The sequence below is a fragment of the Macrotis lagotis genome, chromosome 5 (genome assembly GCF_037893015.1).
Source record: "Macrotis lagotis isolate mMagLag1 chromosome 5, bilby.v1.9.chrom.fasta, whole genome shotgun sequence".
Classification (NCBI taxonomy): domain Eukaryota; kingdom Metazoa; phylum Chordata; class Mammalia; order Peramelemorphia; family Peramelidae; genus Macrotis; species Macrotis lagotis.
Window position 1 is genome coordinate 211,389,396 of NC_133662.1, and position 12,034 is coordinate 211,401,429.

The following is a 12,034-nucleotide window of genomic DNA, read 5'->3' on the forward strand; positions in this document are numbered from 1 at the left end:
GGAGCCAAAATAATAGCCCTGACTCCAGAGTAAGAAGATATGGTTTCACATCCCAACTCTAATATTTATCACCCAAGAGACCTTGGGCAAATCACAAGCTTCTTGGGCCATATTTTCCTCATTTGCAAACTAAAGGAGTTATACTCAACCTCTGAGGTCCCTTCAGGCTCCAGAGCTATGCTGTGATGAAATAAACAGAAGAAAGAAGACACTATACATGGTTAACAACAGTAATGAGGGAACACTGGTTAAGTGTAAAGACCAATCCTGGTCCTGGAGCACACTTCAGAGGAGGAACAGAGAAGTATGGGTGGAGAATAAGGTTTATATAATCAGAATTGATTGCTGTCAATTGGTTATACATCAGTATTTTTCTTGGTTAGAAAGATGAATTCTGAAGGGCTGAGTAGTAAAGTAGGAAATAACTGTGATGTGAAAACAAAAGGCATCAATAAAGCTTTTAACTAAATAAATTCTATGATTGGTTGAGGAAGAAGTAGAATGGGGAAAGGCAAACTCCAGAGAATAAAGACTATTTTTTTTTCAAGAAGTTCAGGAAAAAATAAAAGGAGAGATTTATAATGGGGGACTAAAGGGATAGAGAGGTTAAAGGAGGCAAAGGGGAATGGCCTGTCAAAATGGAAGGGGAAAAATAAAGATTTATGAGAGAGAGGGAATACTGATGACTATACAGTTTTCAAGAGTATCATAGGGCAAGTAGAAAAACATCTCTTTCTCTAAGATAAGAGGGAAGGAGAAGACTTAGGGGGTGAGATTTCAGAGAAGGTCTGAGGTACAGAAGACTGTGAATAGCCAGGACAGATTTGGGATGACCAAGGCTGAGGAAAAAAGCAGGATATAAAGACATGGTGGGATTCTAGCATATGCTTTAAAGAATCATTGAAATAATAGTCCAGGCTAGATGTACAGGGAGGTAAATGAAGTCTAAATGGGACTGAAGGGGCAAATAGGAGGATAAGGAAGAATTAAGGGCTCAAAGGTCACAATGAGGACACTGGATAGGAATTAAGGGAAAGGGAGGTTCAAGGGCAGTAGATAATTACAGATTACAGAGGTCAAATTTTAGCTATGACACAGTTCTGGGTGACACTAAAATCTAAGATTGGAGATATCATTCCAGGTTCTTTATGTTCTGATCTCAACCTTTTTTTCCATCTGTCCCAGGTTAGCTACAATGCAAGAATTATAATTTCAAATGAAAGCCATGTCCAGTAATAGGAAATGAATTTGATAGTTAAGAGATCATTGATAATCTTGGGGAAAATGGTTTTAGTCAAATGTTGGAGTCAGAAACCAGAAGCCATAGGGGAAGAATTAGGAGCAGCCCATGTAGAGAATTCTTTCAGGGAGTTTGGAAGGGGAAAAAAAGAAATATAGGATGATATGGCATTGTCAATGAAGAACTTTTGTGCAGATTCAATGGAAATAAGTATTTTTGTAGAAAGTAGGGAATTAGATAAGGAGATACTGACAAAGAGAGAGAAATCAGGAATGGTTATTGAGGCAAGTTCTTAGAAGGGGATGAGGGGGATAGGTGGAGAACCCTGGGCAAAAAAAAAAATCATATCTTGCTCAGAATTAGGACTAAAAAGATGGACAAAAATATAGAAGGGATTTTAGGTGGGGAGAAAAGGTGGTTCACTGCAGATGGACCCCACCATCTCCATTAAGGAGATAAAAACAGGGAGAGGCAGAGAGACAGGAAGCTGGAGTGAGAACAAGAAAAGATTGAGAAGTAGTGATGAAGAGGAAGAGCTAGAAGGACAGAGGATTATGTTCAGAGAGAAGAATTTCAGGAGTTCAAAATTATGGATGTGGCACAGTTATACCAGATGGTGACAATAGAGGGGTAATGAATGAAATTAGTGGTCATGAAAGTCTGGGATATAGATGACCTGTCCAAATTGAAGAGACATCAAAATCTATGAAGTTCCCAAGTATGAGGGTAGGGATTGGAATGGCCAGGGACTAAACTCCTAGAAAAAGGAGGGGAAGTGGAGACCAGAAGAACACAGCAACAAGGACCTGGATCAGAGGATAAGAGATGATGAAGTGAACCACAAATGAGAAAAATTTGCTGAGTGATAATGGCTGCAAAAAGATCCAGAAGTCACAATGTAACAAAGATAATTCCTCCTCATTTCCATACACATTAGAGACATTAGAGAAGAAGCAAATAAAGTATGGTAAAGATCAGGGACATAAGTATCTTCCAGAGAAAAGAATTCCCTAAAAGCAAGAAACAAAAACAAAACTATGAAACAAAGATTTATCCATCACAAAGTATAACCTTTGACTCATTGTGAGTCAGGCTGAATTCTGGAGATGCAAAGAAAACACTGAAAATAGCACCTACAGGGACAGCTAGGTGGCGCAGTGGATAGAGCACCGACCCTGGAGTCAGGAGGACCTGAGTTCAAATGTGACCTCAGACACTTAATAATTACCTAGCTGTGTGGCCTTGGGCAAGTCACTTAACCCCAATGCCTTGCAAAAAAACCTTAAAAAAAAGCACCTACCTTCAAGGAGCTTACATTCTAATGTAACTTACCTCCTGACTTGGGACTTTTCCAATCTCTACCCCCACCCCAACCTTTTCATTTCCCTTTTTATGTGCTGTCTTTGCCAATTGGAATGTAAGCTCTTTGAGGGTAGGAATTGTTTTTCTTTTTATTTGTATTTTTTATTTCACAGTGCCAGACACACAATAAGGGTAAAGTCAGTACTTTATCAGTCTTTAATGGAGGGAGACAACATGTACATAAGAAGTAGGGACAAAGAAGATGCATATAGATCAGACACAAAGCAACCTTAGAGGAGAGGGCATTATCAACCAGGACAAGAAAGGGCCTCCTGCAGAAGGTTGTGTTTGAGTTGTCATTTTTTTTAGGTTTTTACAAAGCAATGGGGTCAAGTGGTGCCTCCTAGATGCCCCTTAGTTAAGTCTTGAAGGAAGGAAGCTAAGAATTCTAAGAGGTAGAAACAAGGAAAGAGAATATTCTATGGGAGAGAACAACTTCAGAGCTAAAGGATGAAGGAAGTTTGGTAACAATTTGGGGTGAAAGAGGAAGTTTAATGGATAAAAGAAAAGAGAATGACTTCCCCAATTTCATCATGCCTTTTCCCAACTCCTCAACTTTGCCTAAGCCAGTCCTCATGACTAAAATTGGCTCTCTCCCCAGGCCCATCTCCACCTGTTGAAATTTTTCCCTTTCCTTAAAGGCCTGCATTCCCTATGTCATCTTCTTCATAAAACTTCCCCTACATACTCTAAGTGGTTTGTGTCCCTTCTCATATGTCCTGGGACTGATTAGGACCTCTCCTACTTGGGGAATCATATTCCCCCTTCTATTATAGTTACACACACACATACCCCATAACTCAATATACACAGCTGAGCAATTGCCAAAAAAGTAATAGCAACACTTTGAAGAAGTTCTAAGAACTGTGGTGTAATGATAATAACGGACTTTAACAAAACAATTTAAAGTTTACAAAGCACATTATAAAATGTTTCTGTCCAGCACTGCGATTACACAGGCATCAGGAAGTGTGGAAGCTGCTTTCAACAGCATGGAACAGAAAGTCATCTATAACTTGTTGTCTTAGCAAGGAACTTGGAGCTCTGAGGGGTGATGGTTAACATGCAAAAATTTGAAAATTTTCAAAGAACTTTCCATACTGTTGTTACTTCTTGAGCTTCACAACAAATTTGTATGGAATTATTATTACATGAAGAAACTGGAGTTCAGGGAAGTTAAACAATTTGTTGATGTTATTAAAATATCAGAGAAATTAGTCAATAAACATTTATTAAGCATCTACTGTGTGCAAGGTGCAGTTCTAAGCAATCATAATACAAAGGCAAAATGCCATATGCTCTCAAGGACCTGAGTATATTAGGAGTGACAATATACAAATACTTATTTACAATTTATTTATTTATTTATAAAAGTATATACGCAGGATATATTAGAGATAATCAGCAGAGAGAAGGCACTAAAAAGAAAGGTTGAGAAAGGTTTCTCCTAGAATCTAGAAAATGAAATTTTGAATGGAATTTAAAGGAAGTTGGAAAGTAGAGATGAAGAGGTAGACCATTCTAGGGACAGCCAGTGAAAATGCCTAGAGTACTTTTAAGGAACCAGTGGCATTGGATCAAAGAGTTTATGGAGGGGGTATAAGCTACAGGAAAACCAAAAAGGTAGGATTTGAACACCAGACATCCTGATTTCCAAGTTCACTGGATAGGAATTAAGGGAGAGGGAGGTGCAAGAGCAGTAGATAATTACAGATTACCTATTGAATACTAAAGGTAATAGGGAGTAGCTAGGGTTTATAGAGCAGGGGAATCATGGGATCAGGTTTATGTTTAATAGCTATGTGGATGATGGATTGAAGAGGGAAAAGACTTTAGGAAGAGAGCTCAATTAGGAGATTAAGTGACTTTCCCAGGGTCATACATCTTACATTCATAAGTACCTGAGGCCACATAAAAATTCAAGTCCTCCAGACTCCAGGGCCAGTACTCTATTCATGCCACCACCTAATTGCCCCAGATTACCTCAATAATGGAATTGGGAAGTAGAATGGAAAGAGAAATAAAAGTGGAAATCGTGAGAGAAGCATCCTGATGGTCTTGACTATCCATCAGCCGTGTGAGCCTGGGCAAATCAAAGAATTTTTCAAAGTTTCCCTCAGTTGTAAAAATGAAAGAGATCACAGATTTAGAGCTAGAAGGGCATTTGAGACCATTAGAGTCCAACCCCCTCTCCTTACACAAGAGGAAACTGAAGCCCAGAGAAGAAAAGGGACCTGCCTAGAGTCATACCACTGTATTAACTGTCTGAGGTGAGATTCCAATCCAGGTCTTCCTGTCTCTAACTCTTAAGACTTTAACATTTTAGTATCACACATTTTAGGGTTAAATTGAATGATCACTAAAATCCCTTCCAACTCAAAAGAAAAAAATCAATCATTCTTGACTCCTCATTCTTCCTTACTGAACATATCTATTCATTGCAAATCTACCTCCATGATCCCATGCATCTCTATTCCTTTTTTCTCCATTCACACAGTCAACAAACACCCTACTTCAAGTTCTCATCGCTTCTCACCATCACTTCTCTCCTACAACAACCTCCTAATTGAGCTCTCTTCCTCAAGTCTTTTCCCTCTTCATTTCATCATGCACATAGCCATTAAACACAAACCTGATCCCATGATTCCCCTGCTCAAAAAACCCTAGCTACTCCCTGTTACCTCTAGTATTCAATAGGTACCAGTTTCCCTATTTGGCACTGAAAGCCCTTCACCACTTGGCTGCAACCTAACTTTCCTGCCTTACTCATTACTCTTTCACACTAAGCAGGGTCCAAGAAAACTGGCCTTCTTTCTCTGCCCTTGCTAATGGCGCTCCATCGCCTAGCCCTGTTGTTCTTTTGCACTGGTTGTCCCCCTGGTGGCAGCAATGCCCTCCTCCTGTTTAAAAACCCTGAATCTCTTCAAAGTTCAAGCTTTTCTTAATCCCTCACTATCTGTCAGTGAGGGATTCTTTTCCTTCCCTCCATCATGTATTTATTTTATATCTACAGATATGTGGATGTATATATTTAAATATTAACATTAATTTTAAATATGAATTTTTTTCATGTTTGTATTCCTGACAATTGCCACAGTGCCTAACACTTACTAGTTGCTTTAAAAATGCTTGTTGATTGGAGTCTGATTTCTTTTAGCACTAGAAACTGTTTTGAAAAGAATTCCAATGTGTTCCCAATCTGAAATCTGTTCAAATATCTTCAATAAACTCATAGAAGTAGCCTACACACAACAAACTGTCTGATAATTTTCAAGTTTTGTTTTTGCTCTGACCTGTAGTTTCATCTGTTTTGGGGAACTCCCAGCATGGAATTTCTCTCCACTTAAGTAGATTGGCATATAACAATATAACTCTAACTCTTGTATAATTTAAGTGACTTGCTTAAGATCTAGGAACAACACTTGTTTCCTGTCTATAAAACCATCTCTTTAACCATATGGTATACTGAATTTTTTACAATAACAAATATTGTTTGAAGAAAAATTTTAAAATATTAATTTTTAAATTTAAAAATGATAAATAATAGTAATAATTTTAAATATTATGCTTAATAAAGATGTTTACTATGAGTCACCAGTGCATAATTACTATAGGTAGTGTGGTACAATGGAAGAACGGTTTTCACCAGGTGTCCTACAATGACCTCCTAATAGGGCTCTCTTCCTTAAGTCTCTCCCCTCTCCAATCCATCATCCATACAGCTTGTAAAGGGATTTTCCTTAAACGCAAACCTGTGTTGTGTTGAGTCTGAACACCTGGCATTTAAACTGTGACTTTTCTAGTTAATCCCTAGGTGAACTTAAAAAACTGAAATGTACTTCTTTTTTTCTGGCACTCAGTTCCCACAACCATAAAACCAAGGATTTGGACCAAGTGACCTGCAACATCCCCCTTCACCCTCTCAATTTATGAGTCTATGATACTAAACTAGTTTGGAAATGTTCATCTACTATTTCTTTCTAACAATTTTTTAAGCTGTTGGTTGTTGGTTGCTTTTTGTTTGTTTGTCTTTTACTCTTTAGATAAATTTGTGCCATTTCTATTGACACGTCATTAAGGATAAATAACGTTCATTTAAGGCCTAAGTCATGGAAACAAATTTTTCTATCTCGTTTTGAAGACCCCGCATAGATGACTCTAAAGATAAAAATATAACCATGCAGGTAAATGAAAATACAAAATATGATATTAAAATAGAGATGGTTAAAACCAAGTCGTTTCACCCCCTTATTCATCAAGATTATAATTTTCCCTCTTAGTGGTAATATAGAGAACAAGCCCAGGATAGAGAGTACAAGGCGTATGCAAGGGAATGAGTTTCAAAGCACCTTCCCACACTAAAAGGGAGTTGAACTTCTAATCATGATTAAGATGCCTCAGAGGGTCTGCGTTCAGAACTAATGCCCCAAAGGGCCAAGCCCTCTTGTCGGGGGATGTATTCAAAGATATCAGCTTCCAGGATTTTAGGCAATTCTAGGCTGCACAACAGGAAGTCGAGAGAAGCTCTGTAAGAAACCCCGCCCCGCAGGAGCCCCTAAGAGCTCGCCAGTGGCTTCACTCGAGACATGTTCGCATCTCGTGTAACGCGTCCCTGTGTTCTGGAGCGGATACTGTTTCATCCGAGTCCGGCCGGGCTTCGCCGCGGCTACAAAGAAACAGAGGGACTAGAGGAAACACTGGCCTCCAGAGTCGGCCATCCCAAACTAGTGAAATTTCGTTATTGGGGAACCACCCGTTGCCTTTCCCTGCCGGCTTCTGTGTCCAGGCCAGGCTGTCTCCACCAAGGCCCGGGCCGAGCCCAGTTCGGGCGTCGAGTGCCCTCCCTCCGCCCCTCCCCAACCCAGTGCCAGGCCAGAACGGGCCAGGCCCCTCTTCTCCGGCATCGCCACTCTCGACCCCGCAACCCACCTCTTCGGCTTCCTGGCCTAGAGGGATGCCCAGCTCTTTCAGGCCCTCCTGCAGCTCTCCGATGTCCACCTTCCCGTCCCCGTTGCGGTCCAACTTCTGGAAGAGGTTTCCATAGAGTCTGGCGGTGTCGGCTTCCTGGCAGGCCGCCACGGGCAGCACGAAGCCCCGCACCCAGCGAAGCATGGCCCTCCGAGGAGAGGGGCAGAGCCGGGCAACGGGGCAAGCCTCCGGGGCCACCGCGGACGGGAGGGAGGGCCGTGCCCGGCTGCTGCAGAGTCCGGCCGCCGCCGGCACAGCCAGGGAGAAGGAGCCGCCTGCCAGGGGATCCCCGCCCACCGAGTTCCTGCCCACGGGCTGGGTGGGGCCCCGGGCGGCCCCGGGCACTAAGGCGCCCCTTGGAGGAGAAGTCGCGGCCCGAGCTGGGAGCCGGAGATTTCCTGCAGCTGCCCGGGGCGGGGCCGGGCCCGAGGGGTCTAACGGCCGAGGGGCGCGGCGCTCCCCGAACCCCGGGCTCGGCCCGGAGGGCCTGAGGCTGGCCCGTGTCCGGTGGTAGGGGAGGCCTGGGCGCCCGGGCAGCCCGAGAGAGCCGGCATTGCTCTGGATCTGCCCGAATCAAGGCCTCGCTGGAGCCCCAACAGCCCCCGTCCCGCCGGCTCGTCCCCTCATCCCAGTCCTGGTGGCCTCGGGCCGGGTTGGCACAGGGTCCCCGCCACAGAGCGGGGGCTGCCAGGGGCCCAGGAGGCTGGGGGCGGGAGAATGGCGGGGGGAGAGAGAAGGGGGTGTAAGCAGTTACACAGCGGCTACCATTGCGTTGGTTTTTACAAATATCTCATTAGATCCTCCCAACAACGCCAAGGACTGTACGGAAGTGTTCTTATTCTCTGTTTCTCTGTCTCTATATCTCTCTTAGTCTCCCTCCCTCCCTCTCTCTCCCCACTCTGTCTGTCTCTGTCTCTCTCTGACTCTGTCTCTCCCTCCCCCTCTTTCTCTGTCTCTCTCTCTGTCTCTCTGTCTCTCAGACTCTGTCTCTCTCTCCCCCTCTTTCTCTGTCTCTCTGTCTCTCAGACTCTGTCTCTCTCTCCCCCTCTTTCTCTGTCTCTCTGTCTCTCTGTCTCTCTCTCTCTCTGTCTCTGTCTCTCTCTCTGTCTCTCTGTCTCTGTCTCTCTCTCCCCCCTCTTTCTCTGTCTCTCTCTGTCTCTGTCTCTCTCTCTCTCTCTCTCTCTGTCTCTGTCTCTCTCAGAAAACGGACAAAGGGAGAGACTTGCCCAAGGTCACACAGCTAGAATCTCCAGTCATATTCGAACTCAAGTCTTGTTAACGCCAATCCTAACCCCTCATATTATTGAAAAAGAAAACTGGGGGTCAGGGAAGTACTGTGTTAAAGATGGCAGGGGGGGAGGGGGATCTGTACCTTCCCTTAAAGAGGTAAAAAATGAAGATAAGACACATAAGATGGATACAAAGAAGAATTTAATGGAAGTGTGGTTTGACAAGCTACACTTAGAGAATTTGAGGAGGGAGATAACACCTTGTGCTGTGCCTCAGGAAGCCTTGATGGAGGAGGATGCTCTGTAACTCTGGCTGGGGCTGATGCTTCTGATAGGATATGTCAGTCTTGGACTTTTACGTATATCTAATCCTAACAGTGAGGATGAGAATTTTACTTTTAAAAATAGACTAAAAAGAAAAGCATTGTAGTTAGGCATTGAGGCAGTGAAGTAAATAAAGTCCTCAACCTGGAATCAGAAAGCCTAAGATTATGGCCATTGTTGGTCACTTTGATAACAAGCTTCCTACTGAAATATATGACCAAAGGCCAACCATGTGGCCAACCGATGGCTGAGAGACTATCAATACTGAACATCCTTTCCCAGCTGGGAATGTCCTTCATTCCACTACCTTTGTTCAATGGATGAATGCCCTGATGATGTCTAGTATCCCTCAGTGGCCCTCAGGGGCAGCTAGATAATGTAGTGCACCACCTTGGAATCAGAAGGACCTGAATTCAAATCCAGCCTCAGACACTTGAAACTCGCCCTGTGTCACTTAACCCCAATTGTGTGTGGGAGGGGGGGAATAGCCCTGAATCTCTATATTTGTTCCATAGATTGTATTTAAGTAGCAGGAAACAGATTTTCAGAATGCTCTTTGACAAAAAAGTAAAATCAAAATAGCTATCATATATATATATATATATATATATATATATATATATATATATATATACGTATATATATACGTATATATATATATATATATATAGTTTATATATGTTGTATATAATGGTTGTTAAGTTGTGTAAAACTCTCTGTGATCCAACTTTGGGGTTTTCTTGACAGAGATACTAGAGTGGTTTGCCATTTCCTTCTCCAGCTCATTTGACAGATGAAGAACTGGGGTGGGGGGGGGGGGCAATAGGGTTAAGTAACTTGCCCAGGATCATGTATCTAGTGTCTGAGGCCACATTTAACTCAGCAAGAGGAGTCTGTGATTCCAAGCCCACTGCTTGCCACCTAGCTGTAAAGAACCGTAAACATCATCTCATTTAGTTTCTTCATTTTATAGATGAAGTAGATATTTGTAGACCTTTCTAACTTTAAAGCCCATGATTGTACGAATTTCTCTTCCAATGAAAAGCACAGAAGGAGGGGCACTGACAGGGAAACGATAGGAATAAGAATGCGCTTAGAATGTGACTAGGATGGGTTAGGAGATAAATGGAAACTCTGCACTTCTGGTAAATGAGACTGGCCTGGAGAGAATTGAAGGAGTTTTAATTTCTTCATTTAACACCTCTCTGCTACCAGTCAGATAATAGATCCTGGGAGCAGGTGAGAGACAGGAGGAGCTGAGTGAATTACCCAGACAGCTGCTAGCTAGTATAGAAGAGACAAAAGGAGGGAAGGACATAATGAGCCCATGTCAGCAAGGAGGGAAGAGGATAGCCCATAGTCCATCACCCATCAGTCAAAACTGTTCAGATGAGACCTTTGGAAGTTTGATATGCACAACTAGAGACTGCCTGTAATTCTTGGTATTCCTACATAGTGACTTGAGCAGAAAAGGTCTTCAATGGAGGTGAATGAATGAATCACTCAATTAATTATGCTAAAAATCTAAACTGCTTTTAAAGTGATTATTCATGGGATTTGTAACTGAGTCATGAGGCACACCCAGGTCATCCATGTTCACTTCCTCTAAAATCTACAATCTCTTTACTCCAATCTTTGACTTCCCTATACTCCCATCCCCACCATCCCACCACCACTACCCATCCCCATCCCCACCCCCCATCCCCAACCACACATCTTCCTGCTGCTTTTCCTCTTCTATATGTTCTATATATAATATATGTTATATGTTATAAGTTCTCTTCACCCTTTAGAAAGTAAGCTTCCTGAGAACGGGGACTTTTGTCTTTTTGTTGTGACTTGAATTCTTAACTCAGGTCTTAGCACATAAGAAACAATAATTGTTTAATAAGCACTTAATAAAGGACTGACACAATGGGCAAATCACTAAATTTTGATTTTGATTGAGGACCTGTTAGAATTTTACTTTGGCTGCTCACTACTTGTGGGATTTCCACCAAGTGCTTCATCTTTCTAGGTCTGTTTCCTCTTTGTCATATTTAAATCTGAATTTGGGGGAGACAGGACTTTTGAGGTCAAGTACAAACTTTTCAAAATGAACACTGAGACACAACTTTCACAGAAATTAGCAGAGATAGTATTTCAACTCAAGCCCTCTCAACATAGTCCTTATTTCATGAAAGTCCAAAGAGTCAAACTCTATTGATATCTCCAAGTATGACTCAGTTTGTAAAAGTGAGAAAACTAAGGAAAGTGAGGTATTTGTTAGAAATTGATTTGAAATTTCAATCTGAGTCTGTCAGTGAAATTCTTATGGATCAAATTTCTAGTGGGCCCTAAAGTCCAATACTAAAAATTTGTAGAGGGGCAATTAATTAAAGAAGTAACATTCCAGGGAAGAATTTGCAATATATGTTATTAGTAACATGTTGGACAAAACAGGGCAAAAGTCACTAAAGATGTGACTAGAATCCTGAACCAAAGGTCTTGTAATCAAAAGGGACAGCAATGGGAGGAGATGCCATTATTGCCACATATTCATCTGGGCTTTAACTGCTGAAAAAATTATTAGCAATATTTCATGGGAAAATCATTAATTATTTTGTTATTCATTTATTTCAGTCTAACTCTTCATGGCCCCATTGGAATTTTTATAGCAGAGATTCTGGAATGGTTTACTATTGTCTTCTCCAGAGCAATTGACAAATGAGGAAACTGAGGCAAACAGGGTAAAACTACTATGTATCTGAAGCCAAAATTAAACTCGGGAAGAACCATCTTTCTGACTGAACCTGGGACTCTATCCACTCCATCTCCCAGCTGCTTCATTACTTGTGGTCAATAAATAAAAAGATTTCTTGTGACTGTTGTAAATGATCAATCATGTGACTCATAACTCAAGCCCCATTCA

The 12,034-nt window shown here is 42.0% G+C and overlaps 1 protein-coding gene across 1 annotated transcript in view; it reads right to left on the minus strand.

Moving 5' to 3' along the window:
* The window catches only part of LOC141488323 (mitochondrial adenyl nucleotide antiporter SLC25A24-like), a 43,544-nt gene extending 35,769 nt beyond the window's left edge, over positions 1–7,775 (minus strand). Inside the window, exon 1 of the mRNA XM_074188310.1 lies at positions 7,532–7,775. Coding sequence (XP_074044411.1) covers positions 7,532–7,714 — 183 coding nt within the window. The 5' untranslated portion in view covers positions 7,715–7,775. The remainder of the gene's footprint in view (positions 1–7,531) is intronic.
* Between the last annotated feature and the right edge of the window lie 4,259 nt (positions 7,776–12,034).